This window comes from Pelophylax lessonae, assembly GCF_965119305.1.
Source record: "Pelophylax lessonae genome assembly, chromosome: 2".
Classification (NCBI taxonomy): Eukaryota; Metazoa; Chordata; class Amphibia; order Anura; family Ranidae; genus Pelophylax; species Pelophylax lessonae.
Window position 1 is genome coordinate 565,990,461 of NC_138769.1, and position 21,286 is coordinate 566,011,746.

Consider the following 21,286-nt stretch of genomic DNA (forward strand, 5'->3'; position numbering starts at 1 on the left):
GTCACTGCATTGAAGGGGGCATGTACGCTGGTCACTGCATTGAAGGGGGCATGTATGCTGGTCACTGCATTGAAGGGGACATGTACGCTGGTCACTGCATTGAAGGGGACATGTACGCTGGTCACTGCATTGAAGGGGGCATGTATGCTGGTCACTGCATTGAAGGGGGCATGTATGCTGGTCACTGCATTGAATGGGGGTACGCTGGTCTCTCTGCATTGAAAGGGGGCACGCTGGTCTCTTTGCATTGAAAGGGGGCACGCTGGTCTCTCTGCATTGAAAGGGGGGCACGCTGGTCACTCTGCATTGAAAGGGGGGCACGCTGGTCACTCTGCATTGAAAGGGGGGCACGCTGGTCACTCTGCATTTAAAGGGGGGCACACTGGTCTCTCTGCATTGAAAGGGGGCACGCTGGTCTCTCTGCATTGAAAGGGGGCACGCTGGTCTCACTGCATTGAAAGGGGGGCATGCTGGTCTCGCTGCATTGAAAGGGGGGCACGCTGTGGTCTCTCTGCATTGAAAGGGGGCACGCTGGTCATTTTGCATTGAAAGGGGGCACACTATACCTTAATTACTGAAGGCCCCTTTCACACTTTTGGGACCTCAAAGTCACGCAATTTTTTTACAGCGTTTTTTGCCGCAAAGCAATGTCTATTACATTTTTCTGTTTGCGCCCCCCCCCCCCAAAAAATTTTGAGCACCAGCCGCCACTGCTCTGACTATCTCTTGTATCATGTCCGCAGTCTCTGACCATCTCTTGTATCATGTCCGCAGTCTCTGACAATCTCCTGTATGATGTCCTCAGTCTCTAACCATCTTTTTTGTCACGTCTGCAGTCTCTAACCATCTCTTTTTTCATGTCCACAGTCTCTGACCATCTCTTGTATCATGTCCAGTGTCTCTGACCACCTCTTGTATCACGTCCAGTGTCTCTGACCACCTCTTGTATCACGTCCAGTGTCTCTGACCATCTCTTGTATCACGTCCAGTGTCTCTGACCCTCTCTTGTATCACGTCCACAGTCTCTGACCATCTCTTTTATCACGTCCACAGTCTCTGACCATCTCTTGTATCACGTCCACAGTCTCTGACTATCTCTTGTATCATGTCCGCAGTCTCTGACCATCTCTTGTATCATGTCCGCAGTCTCTGACAATCTCCTGTATGATGTCCTCAGTCTCTAACCATCTTTTTTGTCACGTCTGCAGTCTCTAACCATCTCTTTTTTCATGTCCACAGTCTCTGACCATCTCTTGTATCATGTCCAGTGTCTCTGACCACCTCTTGTATCACGTCCAGTGTCTCTGACCACCTCTTGTATCACGTCCAGTGTCTCTGACCATCTCTTGTATCACGTCCAGTGTCTCTGACCCTCTCTTGTATCACGTCCACAGTCTCTGACCATCTCTTTTATCACGTCCACAGTCTCTGACCATCTCTTGTATCACGTCCACAGTCTCTGACCATCTCTTGTATTACGTCCACAGTCTCTGACCATCTCTTGTATCACGTCCACAGTCTCTGACCATCTCCTGTATGATGTCTGCAGTCTGCAGCCTTTCAACCTAATTTACTGAAACTGTACAAAGGCACTCTAAACCCTGTGACAACCAATTAGAATTCACCTTTTGCTAGTGTGATGTCAGATAAGTAACATTTTGTTTTGTGCATTGTTTCTTGAACAAGCTCTTGATGATCAACTTTCCCAGGTAGTCATAGAGGAACTGACTCACCATTTTCTGGTTACAGCTAGTTTGGAAATATTTGGTGTTGGTGCTTCATCTAGGCTACTGGGAAATGAATTTTTCTTGTGTGTTGTGGATGTTCTGGGACCTCTGCTATTTCGAAAATGACTTAAGCAGTTCCATAGGAGCCTCCAGAAAGGCTTCTGCATAGGACACCCTGATTGCCATAATCGGTGCTCTCAATTGCTTTTAAGGGAAGAGTTATAAGTAAAAGTGGAGATTGGAAAGTTGAGAGATTAACATGCGTGTGGTCACATTTTATAAAATTTTATGATAGGGCATTGGGTGGAGCTTGGGCGGGACTTACTTTAAAATGTGGGCGGGGTCATCAAATTTAGGTTTGGGCCGAAGCCCCTGGTCTTTTTCTCACCTAGCAACGCCCCTGTCGCCGGTGTTCCGGCCTATGTGGTGGCTAAAGGGGGGGTGGGGTTTACGACCCAGAAAGGCGCCGATTGGCTGCCTTCTGGGGGCGTAGCCTGGGCGCAGGAAAGAGCGCTTGGCCACCCCCACCTTCGTGATGTCCTGGCTGTGATTGGTCCAGTCTCCAGCCTGGACCAATCCAGGACATCCGATCCATGACGTTGCAATGGGGGCGGTGCCGGTGCGTGCGTCAGTCACTCACCGTCACCACCGCTCACCTTCCCGCTGCAAAGAAGAGGAGAGGCCGCCCGCCGGTTCCCGCCGCAGAAGAGGATGAGGGAGAAGCCGCTCACCTCCCACTGCACCCATATGTTAAGAAAAGGGGGGGGGGGTGTCTGGGGGGCAGCTGCAGCACAGAACAAAACCTTAAAGTGATTATAAATGCAGAAAGTTTGTTTATCTAAATGCATTCTATGCATTAAGATTAAAGACCTTCTGTGTGCAGCAGCCTCCCTAATACTTACCTAAACCTCATCTAGATCCAGCGATGTTGTAGGAGTGTCTCGGCTGTCCGAGACTCCCCTCCTCATTGGCTGAGACAGCAGCGTGGCACCATTGGCTTTTAATGCTGTCAATGAAAGTCAGTCAGCCAACGAGAAAAGAAAGAAGGCGGAGCCAGGCCACGGCTCCAGGTCTAAATGGACGCAGGGAGCTGTGGCTCGGCTCTGGTGTGCCCATAGCAAGCAGCGACAATAGGGAGGGGCGAGGAGAGCCAAAGAGGTACCCAAGAAGAGGAGGATCTGGGCTGCTCTGTGCAAAACCAACTGCACAGAGGAGGTAAGTATAACATGTTTGTTTTTTTTTTTAACTAAAAAAAAAAACAAGACTTTACAATCACTTTAAGGTACTGGAATATTTAAAGCCAAAATGTTTTTTTCTGGATATTGTAGGAAATGGTCAAAATGGTCAGTGTATATATATATATCTTTTCAAAGTAAGATAAATCCTCATTTAGTCCCCATCAGAAGATTTTACATCTATTGCTTTTCAAGCGACAATTTAAACCAGGAGTCATCAGGAAAAATTAAGAATGTAAATATCACCAGCAAGGACACAGACAGCAATACAAACCTGACAGCAGTTCTAGCCCTCATTCTCTGCTCTATTCAAAACTAAAAAAGTTGTATGCTTTATATCAATTTTTAACTGACCTTCTCTTATCACATGTGTAGGCTAGGTAGCTATTTAAAGTGTCACTAAACCCACATCATAAAAAAATATCAATAAATGCTGTATTACATGCTGTTCATATGAGACACACAGTCATTATCTGTATTCTGCAAAAAACCTGGTTGATCCTGCTGCTCTCTATCTCCACCTTCTGTTCATGTCCCCAATTCAGCTAGGGATTTTGCAGCTGTTGTGGCAACTCTGCACATGCTCAGTATTCAGCGAGTTTCTATGCTAAGCATTTCCTCTCTATCACATCTGAGCAGCCCCACATGTGGGCGTATACACAGTGGTAAATGAAACAGACCACTCCCTCCCTCCTCCTCTATGCCCATTAACCAGCTAAACACAATGGGGGCGAAGTATTACATGTAGATTGATGGGGGCTTCACCTCCCTCTTATTCTAAGACACAAGTTGGAGGGGCGTGACAGCCTGTGACTGGCAGAAATTAGCCCACACCATGCTATTGCAAAAATAAAATAATAAAGATTTGATTTCAAATATATATTGGTATGACAATTTAAAACAATTTATTTATTGATAATAATTATTTATTTTTACTCTGTATTATTTTCAACATGTGACCGACAGCAGAGGACTAGAAGCTCCTCCTGTTTATGTTTCCCTGCAAACAAGCTGGGAAAGATCTGGGTCACGTGACAACGTGACAGCTGTATATTGATTAGGGAAAAGGTACTTAGATGTTTTTTATTTTATTAAAATAATTACAGTGCCATCATCCATATACAGAAATAGACGGGATAATGCAAATTAAACAGTGTGTGTTTAGTATCACTTTAAGTCAGGGGCAGGGCTTTACTCACTGGTAAATTCTGCACCATTTACACTATTTAAGCCAGCTATTAGGCTCTAATAAGTTCACTTACATTAAATCTATTATTTAACAACATAACATATAATCTCATGTCACTAAAATACTATGTTCTGTTATTTAATTGGTTGCATATGGCTTATAACACTTTATAATAATTGTACATGCTATAGTTTCAAACTAAGCCTTCTACGCATCTGTCTGCTACACAATACAAATCCATCATGAAACAGGTCTTTAGTTGAAAATATAATCACTGCATATAGGAAAACTGACCTGAAAATACAAATCCAGAGCAACCCCCATGTCAGCGCTGGACGGGAAGCACTAAAAAGGAGAGAGAACAATATATTGTATTAATATATACATAAAAAATTCTTGATAGACTAAAAATGAATAACTGTAATATATGAATAGTCATAACCACAATCAAGAAAATGTTAACTGGTTTATGGTATATATAATTCTAAACTTATTTTGGATCAAGTCATATTATATAGCACATGTTAATGGATAGCTGAAAACGGAAATATATAAAATCCTTTGAGTTTTATCCTGGATTAATCAATGCATAATTAAAGGAGAAGTATGAGCTTAAAAAAAACAAACAGATGTACATGCTCACCTCTGATCGCTTAGTTCTTGGTCAGCTCTGAGCAGAGAGTGATGACTGTCAGTCATGGCTCTCCACTCTGCTCCTCCAGGGCTCACTTGAGCACCTGGCTGGAGAGGGTACAGATATGGCTGGCTCTGGCTCTCAGCTGTATGCTGAAAGGCAGAGCCAACTGTCAATCAGGCAGTGGTATGGATCACAAAAATATTTTCTTTATCGTTCCCCACGCCTGGCACGGCTCTGCCCCTTCATTTGATAGCAGGCAAAAGCCCTCTATAAGCTGACTATGGGTTACAGAAGAATGAAAGTAAATGTACTCCTGTGACCCACAAGAGAAGTTTATCAAAAAAGGCTTAAAGCATACCTCTAGTTTAGATTATTTTTGTTGTATATGCTGTAAGTAAAAAACCAGTATATGTTTGTAGCAGTGGCGGTTGGTGCTCCATTTTTTTTCGGGGGGGGGGGGGTGAAGGCGCCGCCGGGTCTGCACTAACCGCATCCAGATTGTGGCTTCCGTGGCTTCTGCTCCCGGCCAATCAGGTCTTAAGTCCCGTCTCCTGTTCTGATGGACTTGGAGGAGAAGCCGGAAGACAGTAGCGAATATTAATTCTTTAATGTCAGAAGTGGGTGGGCTCAGGGCGCAATGCTCTGTGCCCAGAGCCCAACCATTTTGAAGCCAATTAGAGCCTCAGGCTCGAGTCATCTGCTTAAAAAAAAAGTAGAAATCTATGCGTCCGGCGCTCCATGCATGGAGATTAGGGGCCGACGCATAGAGATTAGGGGGACGGCACCCCTGCGCCCCTAATGGAACGGCCGCCACTGCTTTGTAGAGTCGAGAAGCTCTATTTGACCAAGCCTCAAAAATATATACTGTATAAACCCAATCACTGAAATCTCATTTAAATGTTAACATGTTCAAAACATTTTAAAATCTTTAGCGTTCATTAAAATAATACCTAGGTATTCTGCCATAAATGGTCCCTATTCAGTCACTTCCTTCTATAGGGTGACAACAGTCGGTCCCTATTTTGTTAACTGTGCTTCTGCATTGTTACAGTGCCACGTGGGCTTCAAATTCAATTACAATTGCCTATTTCTACAGACATTACACAGACATGGTCTATTGAACTGTCACCTACAGGAAACCAACCTAGAGAAATGCAGCCACTGATGGAGTGAATGCAACAAAGAAGGCAAAAAGTATTTTATCAACCACTTAATCCCCGGTAGATTTTACCCCCTTCCTGACCAGGGCCTATTTTGCGATTCGGCACTGCGTGACTTTAACGGACAATTGTGCGGTCGTGCGACGCTGTACCTAAACGAATTTGGCGTCCTTTTTTTCCCACAAACAGAGCTTTCTTTTGGTGGTATTTGATCACCTGTGCGATTTTTTGATCATGCGCTATAAACAAAAAAACGAGCGTAAATTTTGCAAAAATAATATTTTTCACATTTTTTTATATGAAATTCCCCCAAAAAAATGTAAAAATCTAAATTTTTTAACATTTTAGGCCAATTTTTTTTTACCATATGTTTGGTAAAAATAATCGCAAAAAGCGTATTTTGATTGGTTTGCGCAAAAGTTATTGCGTTTACTAACAAAGGGAAAGATTTTTGTTGTTTTTTTTTTAAACGCGTAATGGCGGCGATCTGCGTTTTTTTTTTTTTTTTTGCGGGACTGCGACATTGGGGCGGACAGATCGGACCCTTGACTGACATTTTTGACACTTTTGGGGTTACCAGTGACATTACTACAGTAATCAGTGCTATATATATTCACTGTTACTGTAAAAATGACACTGGCAGTGAAGGAGTTAACTGTATTGGAGAGGGAGGGGTTAAGTGTGTCCTAGGGGCGTGCTTCTAACTGTGATTGGCTGTGGCTGTGTGTGTAAGAACAGTGATCATCGGTCCTACATAGTAGAACCGTTTGATCATCATTCTTACACAGGAAGAACTGACAGGTGGCTTTGTTTACACTAGCCGCCTGCCTTTCTCCCGCTGTCATGGACGATCGCGAGTGCCCGGCGGACATCGGGTCCGCCGGGCACACGCGGGCGGGGGGGGGTCCGTGACCGAGCGGGAGCGCACCTCCGGCGGCGCACGCTCGCTCCCAAAACCCTTACAGGCTAGCGACGTAGCCCTACGCCGCTCTGCCTGTGAGGGGCTGACTGCCGACGTAAATAGTCGTGTGGCAGTCGGCAAGTGGTTAACATCTATTTTAACTAAAAGGTGGGTTTTATCTTATCCTATGTGAAAGTTCTCAGATTCAAGTGAATACTCCAAGTGTAAACTGAGGATCTTCAGTCCTGTTAAAAAAAAAAAAAAAAATTTAAAGTCAGCAGCTACAAATACTGTAGCTGCTGTCTTTTAATAAAAAAAGACACTTGCCAGTCCAGGAATCCAGCACTGTCTTCTCCTTGGCCAGTTTTTTTGGCAGTCTTCAGGTTTCCATGTTGACTGTGGGAAACTGGTTGTGACTTCCTGCTGGCTCACCCACTGCACACACACGAGATGCCCTGCACTTTCTTAATGGTCCCGCAGCCTCCTGGGACCTGTGACATGTCTCAGGAGGTTGCAGGTAAGGTAAGGCTAAGTAGGAGTGGATGCCTGTCAAAACTAGGTACCTGTTCCCTGAAGAAAAAAAGAGCTTACAATAAGGAGAGAGGAGGGGACTAGGATAAGCGGAACTTCCCTTTTCAGGTGAAGTTCTGCTATAAATTAAAGATCATTATAGATATTCGGGAGCAAAACCTTTATAAATGTGACCAAGTCCAGATAAACACATTAGGTGCAAACAATGCAAAACCCATCCTACAACCTATAATCTGTATTCACAGAATGTTAGCATCCATTAGTGCATTGTAATTATTTAAATGATGTCCCAAATAGTGACAAAACTAAGGAAAGCAACTCCCTGTGATCTTCATGTGTATCACTTGTCTAACTTTATATTGACAAGGCATGGGGCACCAGACCAAAAATGTCTACCTTTTTTTCTTTGAGATAATATCCAATAGCATAGTTTCGATCTCCTGTCTCCTTTTCGGACTGAAACCTGCAGAGGATTTAGTATGACAAACTGTTAATAAGTACAGCGGGACTGACTGACGACAGCCAGTATGCACATGATTTATATCTCACAGTGAGAGTAAGCATGGTTTCCAAAACAGTCAGCAGTCTAAATTTGAGTCTTGCAAGCAGTGGTTCTTTTATCTGCAGACAGCTGAATCGTAAAATAGCAAAAAGCATTGGTGATTTATTACTTTTATTGACATGCTCTGCACTACTAAATGTAACATCAGAGTCAGCTGAGGCCAAGAGTGGATTTTACTTAAGCTTTCACATTTACCATGTAGTACCTTATTCTGAATACAATTTAAAAAGATAGTAAAAAAATTATAAGGTTACTATCATGTAGCACTATTTAACAGGCTGAATCAGGTAGGTCTTAGAACAGGGTTTCTCAACCAGGGTTCCGTGGAACCTTGGGGTTCCTTCAGAGGTTGCTAGGGGTTCCTTGAGCAACGAGACATTTTTGCCTCTCAGATAAGTTCCCACTGACATCATTGATACTTTTTAGCTATCTGTAAGGGAGGAATTCTTCTCAATGAACATAAGTATAAGGCGCATTCTTCCCAGTGATCATCACGCTAATTTATCGAGAGTTGTAGATATAGTCATTTTTAGCAGGGGTTCCCTAAGTTTGGAAAGTTTTTTTCAAGGGTTCCTCTGTGTTGAAAAGGTTGAGAAAGGCTGTCTTAGAACCTAATACAGCACTTGAAGATGAGGGGACATGTAGTTATTTTTCTAATATATAACTGGATTGATGATCACTCCACATGCTTCCTGTGGAACCCAGTATCTGACTTTTATTTTTAAAAATATCGACAACCCATAGGAATGCGAATATCAGAAAAAAAGCAAGGACAACATTTGCAAAGCTGGTGTTTTACTTTATTGTATTAAAATAATAATACTATTGTCAACCAAATGGGAAAGGAGAGATGGAGTCATTTTATCCTGGCAGACTAAACACAGAGATTGATTTACTAAAGGAATAGCATGTTTCAAAGTGAAAAATCCCTTTGCAAGGGGAATTAGCACTTAGCTTAAAGCGGAAATTAACCTTCTAGTATGTACAGACTTACTTGGCAAGTCAGCCCATCCAGCGCTGTGGTGTCAGCACTTCCGTTGGTCACAGGTGCTTCCATCTTCTCCCGGTCTTTCTTCCTGGTTTCAATGCTTGGGCAACTTGATTGACTGGGTCACAATGATGTCTCTCCCATTCTCCCATGCATGCGCATGGAAGTCACATCGTCACAGAGCCTTGTTGTATATGTATGCTAAACTGTGTACATCTCAGTGTACACAAACACCAACAGGCAGGGGGAAGCAGTTATAACAGAAGAGACCAATAGGCTCTCCATAAAAATCCTACTTGCCTGCGTTTTCTTATTTTTAGGTTTTATTCTACTTTATTGATTGAGGTGATGTTTTGCTGACTTCAAACATCCAATCATGTGCAAGCAAAAATACATTTTTTAAATTTTCCTTGCACATGATTGGGTTATCTTTGCAAAGTAAATCCTTACTTTGTTTTACCTCATTCTCTTACATAAGTGAAAATTCACTTTACAAAGAGAAAATGCTATTTGAAGGTGAACATGCTCTACCCCTTTAATAAATCAGGGTCCAACACAGACCTTATATGAGAATTTTGAAGGTGAAGTGGATTTTTACACAGCTGCTATCTAGGGATTTCTAGAGACTTCTGATGCAAGAAATAAAGGGCCTCTATGCAGAGGTGCTGTTATATGGGATAGCAAGAGAAATAGCAAGGGTCGCTGAAAAACACATGTAGCACCCTCCTAGGTAGGTGCTAGGAAAACCATAAGGGATGCCATGTCTGCTTATCAGGGGGGCCTGATTGTTCGGGTCTGGTATGGATTTTATGGGGAACCCCATGTATAATATTAAAAAAAAAAAAGCATGGGGTCACATAATCCATACCAGACCCTTACCTGAGCATGTAGCCTGGCAGGCCAGGAAAGGCTCCTCCTGAACCATACCAGGCCACATGCCCTTAACATAGGGGGGTGCTTTGTGGAGGGGGGACTCTGCAGGCAGGTGGTTGTGGGGGTCTGTGGGCAGGGGGTTTATCGGAATCTGGAAGCTCCCTTTAACAAGGGGGCCCCCAGATCCCAGCCCCCCTATGTGAATGAGTATGGAGTACATTGCAATCCTACTCATTCACCAAAGAACGTAACAAAAAAAAGAAAAACAGTAACATTTTTTGACAAGTCGTTTACTAAAAAAAAATAAAAAAATAAAAAACAATGCCTCCCCGTGTAGATTTATTGTCAATTACGACACCTGCCCCACCGCCTGACCCAAAAAAAAAGACGTTCTGCCCGCAACGAAGGCTAACTGCCTAATGCCTAATGACAGTTCCTAAATAGGTAAGGGGTCGGGGCACCTGGTGATGTCAACTAGTGACTCCGCCCCCCTGTGATGTCATTGACCCAGCATGCCCTGGTCGATGATGTCACAAGAGGGTGCGGTCACCCACTGACATCATGGGATTAACCCCGCCCCCTAGCTATCGGGGGACAATGTTTTTTTTTATTTTTGAATAAAGGAGTTGTCAAAAACTGTGTACTGTCTTTTTACACATTTATAGTGAATGAATTTACTCATTCACATAAGGGGGGCCAGGATCTTCCAGCTTTCGATAAGCCTCCCGCCCACAGACTCCCACAACCACAGCCCAGGGTTGTGAGGAAAAGGCCCTTTTCCCCATCAACATGGGGAAAAGGTGCTTTGGGTGGAAAAGGGGCATGTGGCCTGGTATTGTTCGGGAGGGGGGCTGCTCACTCCCCCCCCCCTTTCCTGGCCTGCCTGCTCTGATAAGGGTCTAATATGGATTTCGGGGACGACCCCACGCCGTTATTTTTTACATTTTGGCGTAGGGTTTCCCTTAGAATCAATACCAGACTCGAAGAGACTGGTATGAATTGGGGGGGGGGGGAACCCCATGTTTTTTTTTCTATTATTCTATTTTCTATTGCGGCATTGTTTTGTTTACACTTTAGCTGTCAGTGGGGAAGCCCGCTGAGAGCTGATGAGCCATTGGTTGTTAGGGAAGCGGCGGCCGGCTTTCTGGCCCGCTGCTTAACAACCAGCTATTCTTCACACGGAATTCAAATTGGTCAATCTGAATTCGAATGATTCCGAACATTTAGAGTTCGTTAGAAAATGTATAAATTAAACTAAATTTAACAAAACCAGAACAAAATAAAACTAATTCCGAAACAAAACTAATAACATAACGAATATATATCCGAAACAAACTAAAACAAATTTTTCCATTCTGAATTTGTCTACACTATACAGCCACTCAAATTCCTACCAAACTCATTAAACCATGACTTTATGGACCTGGTCTTGTGCAAAGACCCGTTTATTTAGTGAGGGTCTCCTTCCGCTTAATAAAACGCTGCACAACAGGAAAAAAATTTGTGTGGAAAAAAGTTAATTCATGGTTTTACCTTTTCACCAGCTTCTGAACATAAGGCCTAGGCGGGGGTTACACCACCACCTTTCAGCATTCATCAGAGTTCACTCATTCATTCACATAGCATTCACCAGAATATTGTCAGACATCATCCCTTAATTACAGAAGCCAGGGGAAATGGGAGTATACTAAGTAATGTTTTTCCCCTGCAGGTATTCTTTTTTTGGTTTAGCGCAGCAGTTTCCGAATGTGCCCTCACTAAGCCCACGTTCACATTGGTCTGGCTTGACATGCGATTTAACATGTCAAATCACATGTCAAATTGGAGCTTATTGCCTGCAATGGCACCGTCCGAATCTTTGCGGCGCCGCACCGATTTCCAGAAGTAGTTTTTTGTACTACCTTTGGTGATCTGGGGGGGGCATTTCCATAGACATCTGTGCAGGAACCCACACAAATATCTGTGAAATCGCCCCCCAAAGTCGGACTAAAATGCCGGCTTGAAATTGTGCGAGTTCAAAATGGCCTCAGTTTGAACCTAAGCTAAATCAGTGAACCTTGCTTGAATTGCAAGGTCCACTAATTTGAAGAGGTGTTCACATACTTGTCTAAAGAGTGTATAAAATGGTCCATAACATGAGAAAAAAAAGCTGAGAGGCAGAGAGAGACAGAAGGAAAAAAAGTGGTGTAGAATGTGTTATCCCCGGGATAGGTAGTGCCAATAATACATTTCGAGCTTTGGAAAAGGATTTCAGGTTTTGTGATGACAACTGTTAGTAGCTGTCAGGTCCTTTGAACTCTATCCAGGAGAGCCATGTATTAATGCAATGCAGCACTGGAGTCTGTCTTGAGTAGGTAAAAACATTTGTTCCATTTTAGTAATGCAATCGACTACAAGTGTCTGTTTCATTCGTTGTTTATGTGAACCACATTTTCCAATCCCGTGAAGTAATTATTTTAGAGAATTTAATGAATCAATTATAAACGTTTTTAGTATAGTTTATCTGTGAAAAAAAAAAAAACTATAAAATGGAATGGGGGGATAATACCTATAATTTGCCTGATTTAATATTGGGGGTGATTTACTAAAACTGCAAAATCTGGTGAAGCTTTCTATAGAAACCAATCAGCTTCCAGTTTTTTTTTGTCAAAACCTAATTGAACAAGCTGAAGTTAGAAGCCGATTGGTTATCATACACAGCTGCATCAGATTTTGCACTCTCCAGTTTTAGTAAATCAACACCAATGTAAAACATTATGGGATATGACCAGAAAACATGTAACAAGTGCCTACGTGTCGCTTGCAGTACCAGCATAGAACTGAAATAATACTGATTATTTACATCCTGTTTCTTGTATCTTTTGTATCTGTTGCTTTTTGTCATACAGTTAAAAAGTGTGAAGATGCATGTTTTTCTACTGGACATTTCTGTCTCTTTGTGTTTTGTTTTGAATGTTGGGGTGTTGAGCCACCATATTCCACTGAAATATCCATAGTTATGACACTAAAGGGTTGATTTACTAAAACTGGAAAGTGCAAAATCTGGTGCAGTTTTGCACAGAAACCAATCAGCTTCCAGGATTTTTATTTAAAACTTAATTACACAAGCTGAAATTAGAATCCACATTCACATTGGTCCGATTTGGTCCCAAATTGGAGCCAACTGCCGGCAATGACACTGGCTGAATCGGTGCGACGCTGACTTTGCGGCGCCGCACCGATTCCCAAAAGTAGTTTCTGTACCACTTTTGGCGATTTGGAGGGGGGGGGGGTGATTTCCATAGACATCTGTGCAGGAACTCACAGATGTCTGTAAAAATGGCCCCCGAAGTCAGATTGAAATGCCAGCTTAAAATTGTGCGTGTTCAGCTGAACTCGCATGGTTTCAAAATGGCCTCAGTGTAAACCTGAGCTCACTGCTTTCCGCTTATCACCCAGTTTGAAGAAACTTCCAATTGGCTGCCAAAATATGAGAAATTTGTACAAAAATGTAATGATGACAGTAAATGAATTAGGGGGGTGTTGTGATCCTCGCGCTACCACCGTAAATGGATTATTCTCAGCAGGTTGGAGAAGACGGTTTCTCAAGGAATTGGGCAAAAACTTGTATGTGCGAGCAAAGGATTGTACTTTCACCCCTATTAAAAATAGTACAATAAAATGTGGGATTTTTCTTCCTCAATAAAGTAGTAATGATTAGAATATAGGTTAAACAAATGTGGCCTGATATCATCTGCATATCTGCATAACAGTTACATAACTGTCTGGTGAACAGTCACCCATACCTTCCTGCAATTTCTAGGTGGCTGTAGCAGCAAAAACTCATTTTCACACTACTATCTCTGTGAAGTTTAGTTCTTCAATCATACCAAACAAATTTTCACACACCTCTAATTCCATTTTGCATGATATAAAATAGATTGATGGAGGAAAAGTGGGAACCCCTCATCACTGCTTTATCAGGTGTGCAGATCTAGAAACGTTTACGTGAACCTGACCAGTCTTTAAACATCAGCGCTGTACAGTGGGTGCTCCCCATACTCAGAAGCACCAGTTATTTCTCTTCACTCCCCAAGGGAGGCCAAATAGAGTGATGGGGAAGTAAAGTAAAGTATGTACAGCTGGGGAGGATGTTATGGGCAAAGCAAAGGATCACCTTTATTGGACAGACCTCACCACAAAAGTTCCAAGCAGCTTTTAGCAAACTCTTAGGTGGCCTAATTTTACATCACTTGCCAAAAACTGAACATCTGTTTTGGGGTGGATTAATTATTTAGGTTTTAGTGCTGAATACCAATAAAAGGCTTATTTAAGAAAGCTATGCAATATCCGTGTGCTAAGAGAAATTACCTACAGCAATTGGTAATATTTGCAATTTACTGCAGTCAGGTCAGGGAAAAGTCATAAAAGGAAACCAATACTCCTGCGCTTGAGAAGTTATTGTGCGGCTGATTGAAAATATGTGTCTCCACTTGTTTAGCCACCACATTGGCTGTGCTGCCACTCACAACAGGGCAGGGAAACCCAAATGGAACTCTATAAAGAAAAGGAACAGACGGCGCATCAGCATAGCGTATTACCTTTGCAACAATTTATTATGTAAAAAAGGTATAAAATGTACTCACAAGTGAATGAATATGTCAAGCACAATATAGTCAACCAGATGCTCCACCCAGCATGATCTACTGGCAAGTACCATTTGTGGAATGAGTCCAAAAAAACTGATGTGTTGCTTGAGGGGTGTTTAGAAGGGACACCCCTCTAAACGTGTCTGATTTTTGGACTCATTCCCCAATTGGTACTTGCCAGCAGATCATGCTGGGTGGAGCATCTGGTGGACTATATTTTGCTTGACATATTCATTCATTTCGATGCCAATATATACATACCACTCAATAAATATCTTAAAAAATGTGTAAGCAAGAATATGTGAACAGTGTATAAATAAATAGGTGTCCAATGTATAAATGAATAAATAGGTGTCCAATCCAAGATTGGTATATACACACGTGAATGAAAAGTGTCGAAGTGCCAAATGCTGATGAAGTGTACCTAATACTGATAGGTTAAAAGTTAAAATGTGTAATATAAAGAATGAATGCCTGTAAAACCGTGATATCAAGTGTTGGTCACGTGCAATCTAAATGTGATGAAAGTGATATACTAGTAATACCAGTGCTCATAAATTAATGGTGCTCATATAAACCTTAATGACATATGATATAAAAATCAGAGTGGTAGTAAATATTCATATAAAAAGTAGATAAAATATCTCCTGAAAGTGATCCTTAGAGTGGGTATATAAACTATAAATAATTACAAACCATCATAGTATAAATATAGCAGCAATTCCAGAACCTTACAACAATAAATAGTCCATGGCTAATTCAATAATACATAGTCCATTAATCAATATAATAGTGGAAAAACTGTAGTAATCTTCAAAGGTAAAGTGACTTCAGTGCAGGTGCTCAAAACTTATTGCAGTAAAAGGTGCCCGAACTCAGGTGCTCAATCCGTGCTCCCCACACCCCTTGGACCGCACTCACCGGAGTAAATCACCCCTACAGGGGTACCAGGCTTTCAGTAGATAGTATCCACGGGTATGTGGGGGAAATAAAGGTTGCGTGAATCTTCAGAAACTGGGTCACACCAGAAGCTGTGCTATGGCTTTGGCTGGAGAGAGAGTTCAGCCGCTTCCTTCGCAACCTGCAGGCACGTACAGCTCACGTCGTACGTGCCCTGCTGCAATGTTTCCGATACATACATATTGCAGCAGGGCACGTACGACGTGAGCTGTACGTGCCTGCAGGTTGCTAAGGAGCCGGTGCGGAGGGAGAAGCGAAGCGGCTGAACTCTCTCTCCAGCCAAAGCCATAGCACAGCTTCTGGTGTGACCCAGTTTCTGAAGATTCACGCAACCTTTATTTCCCCCACAAACCCGTGGACCATACCCCATTCTAAGGATAGGGAACGAGGACTCGGGCAGGGATTGGATAGCACTCGCACCCACAGGATCAAGTGGTGGGACCTGAGGGAGACCCAGGATACTATCTACTGAAAGCCTGGTACCCCTGTAGGGGTGATTTACTCCGGTGAGTGCGGTCCAAGGGGTGCGGGGAGCACGGATTGAGCACCTGAGTTCGGGCACCTTTTACTGCAATAAGTTTTGAGCACCTGCACTGAAGTCACTTTACCTTTGAAGATTACTACCGTTTTTCCACTTTTATATTGATTAATGGACTATGTATTATTGAATTAGCCATGGACTATTTATTGTTGTGAGGTTCTGGAATTGCTGCTATATTTATACTATGATGGTTTGTAATTATTTATAGTTTATATACCCACTCTAAGGATCACTTTCAGGAGATATTTTATCTACTTTTTATATGAATATTTACTACCACTCTGATTTTTATATCATATGTCATTAAGGTTTATATGAGCACCATTAATTTATGAGCACTGGTATTACTAGTATATCACTTTCATCACATTTAGATTGCACGTGACCAACACTTGATATCACGGTTTTACAGGCATTCATTCTTTATATTACACATTTTAACTTTTAACCTATCAGTACTAGGTACACTTCATCAGCATTTGGCACTTTGACACTTTTCATTCACGTGTGTATATACCAATCTGGGATTGGACACCTATTTATTCATTTATACATTGGACACCTATTTATTTATACACTGTTCACATATTCTTGCTTACACATTTTTTAAGATATTTATTGAGTGGTATGTATATATTGGCAGCGCCATATCCCTTCTCCCATTGAACTTCATATCTCTATATATCTTTGGAATATAGTTTTAAGGGGGCTGCAGCCAAAACCTACCGAACAACTGGATATATCCTAAGCGCGGATTTCTTATATTCATATTCATTCATTTGTGAGTACATTTTATACTTTTTTTTTTCTTTTGTCTAAAAACGTTTATTGAAAGTGTTTTTCAGTACAAAATATACAATGCATAATAAAACTTCCATACATTGTATATATAGTTTTGTTATATAAATATGAAAATATAAATCCAAAACATTTTTATACCTTTTTTAATAATAATTTGTCGCATAGGTAGTGCGCAAGGCTGGTGTGACCTCTTTTCCTTTGCTTTATACAGGGAATAGTCCTAGCTGCTTGGTTGCTCTGGATTACTATCTACATATTGTTTTACCAATAAATTTGTATGACAGCATGGTTTGGATGGCTAAAGAAACAACAAGGTCTGGGTCATTTAGGCAAATGCACTAAAAAGGTAATCATGCCCTTACTGTACAATATACATAGTTATGAAAGGTAGAAAGGATAATAACTTTTTGAAGGGGCTGTAACAGCTATAAAAGATTTAAAGCTTTCATTTCCCTTAAAGGAAATTGAGACAGGCCAGGCTGAAAATACTGCAATGTTTCCAAGTGTTAGTAAATTAAAAGCATATCGACAGAGATCAAAACACACGCATGCCGAATTTGTAGTTAGTCATAACAGTCTGGTCAAACAAGAAAAGGTCTTCATACAATAGGTTTCCTAACAGCTACAGGATGTCTTATGTCTATATTAAACTTTAGCTTTGAATGTTGCAAACACAAATTGATTAAAATAATTCTAGCAATTTTAACATAGCAGATAGAAAATCAACTCTTGGTCTCTAAACACTAGTGCCGTTAGTAACAAACCACAATTAAAATTGTCAAGGTTATTATAAAACATACTTATATTTGAGTTACATAAGACAAAAACCCCAATCTACAGAAAACAATATAAAGCAGGCAGTTTTTTACAATGTGTGACAGGATAATTACTGTGGGACATGCGAGCTCTCCACACTTGAGCTTGGCACCCCGACTGATACACCTGTCGTCCTTACGTTGAATTGTTGAAGCCAATGTAGTCATTTCCTGACATCCTTTTCAGAAACTGCATAACCTTGAGTAGGCACAAAGAGAGAGGTCAGTGGGATTTTAGGAAAGAAACTCAAAACTAGGCAGCTACTGTACATAAAGACCTGGAGGGTAGATCAAATATATCTTCAAGCACCTACAAACAAAAAACTTTTTCTAGTGTTCTTCTATACTGTTATATATTCTAAATGAAATCGTCAAGACATCCAAAATGTAAGGCTGTCTGAAAGTTTATAGGAAGGAAGTGAAAAACAACAGAAAAAAAGTCAAGTGGTATTTGGTTTTATATAAATTGCAGATATCCTTCATAGGGGTCAGCAGGTCATGAGGTTTAGTACCTGTGATGTCTCCCTATAACATGGAAAAAGGGCGTATAACAGTCAGCCATATGACATAAAAATATATGACAAAGATGAAACAACTGTGGTTAAAAAGCCATGTGAATTGAAGAAAGGGACAAGCTGATGTCCGTCTGTGATCACTGGATCTCTGAGTTCCCTATATACTTAGGGCCCCAGTGTGCCCAATGAGTGTATTAAAATCTCATACTGCAGTCTGTCATAGAGAAGTCTTGGGTGTTTTGAGGACAGATTTACATTCAAAATTCAATCAACATACACTCCCATTATGTCTTTTTTAAAGTAACATATGACTTTATGCTGAGGATACAATTTTAGCACAGTTCACACAGCATAAAACTAAACAATAGCCAATGTGCACACTCCTGAAAATAGAATAACCAGAATCTGAAAATGAAAATACAAGGCAAATATAGTTATTTATGGCTATATACAAAAATAATGCTTGCTTTCCATAGATTAGATGGTGATTTCTTTACAAAAGACCTGAAATCTTAGTTCCCGTTCACCATTAGTCACTTGATTAGCCCTGGTGTTTTGAAACTGCACTTATTCATTAGCTGTTCGCCTGTTCCTGCTACTAAAACCTACTGACCATATGCCCCATTATTTCTGGTTACCCAGGCTACAGAATTGGGCCTGTTCCCAATGTTCTGTGCAAACAGCATTGACAGCATTGGATTTGTACAGGTACCTTTCCCTACCAACCATTCTGAGCATTGTTTTATAAAATGTAAGAATTGTTCCTGATGAACTATCCATTGATAAAGCATGTAGTTTTGGATGAATATTTCTCATTGCTGCACTGGCTGTTGGTGCTGTAGCAGTGTTATGTCTATGTCTATTTTTCTATAGTTACTGTTTTGTGTAACTTGTAATTTTATGTTGAAAAAGCAATAAAAAAATAATAAAAAAACAAAACAAATCTCTGTATGCATCTTTATTTAATAGCTCTATGTCATGAAGCATCTATGAAATAGAACTCTCTTTTTTAATTCCTTTTAGATAGAGTGGAGAAGGGTTAGGATGTCTAGGTCCTAGCTTTGCATCACTTGCTGTCCAAATGAAGTGTGAAACTCCCCCTTTCACATGGGTACCTCCATCTTACAGATTCTGCTTGTTCAGTAGGGGATTGCTTTGCTTATGCCCGCTAAGCAGGCGGATGACAGGTCCTGTCTGCTCCGCTGTGCAGAGCTGACACGGACATAGTCTTGCTCTCCTCTATGAGGAAGTTGGGTGGAAACGGACAACATGTCCGTTTTCACCCGATCCTATCTGATCCTCCAGATGGATGGAAAATTAGACCACCATCCATCTGGATTTTGCGGACAGGATCGGATGGCGGTTGGTGTCAGCAGACATGTTTCCACTGACATCCGCCACTCCATAGGAGAGATTGGAGGGTCTGATTAATGCCTCGTACACACGCAACGATTATCGGCCGACCGATCGGCCGTCTTTTGTCCAGTGTTGTTGTGTTGGTTGAAATGTGCTCTAGACTGCACACAAATTTTCTCGGCCAACAAAAAACAACTTCAGAAGTGATGTCATGTGATGGTTTACTTTCCGTGTGTTTTTTATTCTCTGAACATGCCCAGTCTTGCTCATCAGATTTTTATCTGCCGAAATCTGTGCTGACTGACGGAAAATCGGCCGTTCTGTTGACGGCCAACAAAAATTTTATAGCCTGCACACCAGATTTTGTTCGGCCGAAAAGTCGGAGTCGGTTGTCGAAAGCATCATACTAACAAGCCGAAAATCGTCCAATCGGACGTTAGCCGAAAATTCAAAGCCAACTATCGATTCGTGTGTACGAGGCGTAAGTCTGCCTGAAAAACTGACAGGGGATCTAACTGGAAAGCCTGCGTGGAAGAACCCAGACCAAATTTAAATAAAAATATAGTAGAGGTTTACTTAAAAATTATGGATTTAAGGATTCTGCTCAGGTTTTTGCTTAGGGAATTTAAAGGAAGTGATAGGATTTTTTTCCAACAGAGATCCAGACAGTGATAACTAATATATAAAGGTCCTAAACTTCCCCTGCTATACCGAAGGTGTAGAGATTCCAATCAACAGCAAGAAGTAAAAGGCCTCTCCAAAAGAGACATTAAAACAATTTAAACCAAGACAGAGGTCCTAACACTTCCCAACTACACCCCGCCAAAAAAATAGTTTTGGCTAAATTTTCACTATAACACCCAGAACTGGGGGGCGCAGACCGTCTTAGACCATATACAATAGGATAGTACTGCCAGGAAAAGAGAAGATTGTGCACCTTGTCCCTCTCACCAGACATAATCTGAACTCACAGGAAGGATAAAACAGATGCTTTTGCTTTAGATGCTGTTTAATGTTTAATGCCCCGTACACACGTGCAGATTATCTGCAGACTTTTGTCTGCAGACTTACCAAAACCATATAATATGAGGTCAAACCTAAACACTTTCAATTTGTATGCAATCCGGCAGGCCCTCGCACTACATAGAAAAGGTAAGTCTGCAGACAAAAGTCTGCAGATAATCTGCACGTGTGTACAGGGCATAACACTGCCAATGTCCTCTGTTTACCTTTACTTTAAGTATTTGCGATAGGAAGACATGTACGTAACCCCACTGATATAAGTCAACTGTTTATAGTGCATGATGGAAAATGTGACAAACTTACATAATCAAACTTTTCCGCCTTGTTTGCACCTTGCTAAATGAATAAATAAAATAAAACAAGAGTTATCATGAAAGGTATGTAAAAATGTGTGCAATGTTCACACTGATTTTCAAGATAAACAATGGGATATTCAACACTGCAAAATGTATTCCATCTTCTAACAAACTACATTGGAATCAGCTTATACATTTTTCTGGATATTTGAATACAGCATACTTATAATTTCAATATTTTTAAGGGGGTGTTAGTCAAACATGCATTTATTCCATTATTTCTCATCCTTGGTAACATGTACAGTATACCCTTTCAATAATTCAGTGTTAGTAACTAGGATGTCTAAAAATGAATATTTATTACTAGCACAACCCTGTTGTGCATAACTGTTTTGCAGCCAATCTGTTTTGTATTTAGAAAAACGAACTGATATCTTTTTTATAAATAATTTATTGTTAAAAAATCATGCAGTGGATTTTTAATAATAATCTTGCTAGATACACCTGATTGTCTTTAAGCAAATATTTGTAACATAAATTTGTGCTTC

The 21,286-nt window shown here is 41.1% G+C and overlaps 1 protein-coding gene across 2 annotated transcripts in view; it reads right to left on the reverse strand.

The window, feature by feature from the left end:
- Nucleotides 1–21,286, reverse strand: part of GLS2 (glutaminase 2) — a 144,282-nt gene that overhangs the window by 17,995 nt on the left and 105,001 nt on the right. For both annotated transcript variants that reach the window (XM_082246244.1, XM_082246243.1), the window contains 4 exons: nt 20,746–20,778; nt 17,689–17,747; nt 7,777–7,843; nt 4,446–4,496 (listed from right to left, as the gene is read on the reverse strand). In XM_082246244.1, the coding sequence (XP_082102370.1) occupies nt 4,446–4,496; nt 7,777–7,843; nt 17,689–17,747; nt 20,746–20,778 (210 nt within the window). The remainder of the gene's footprint in view (nt 1–4,445; nt 4,497–7,776; nt 7,844–17,688; nt 17,748–20,745; nt 20,779–21,286) is intronic.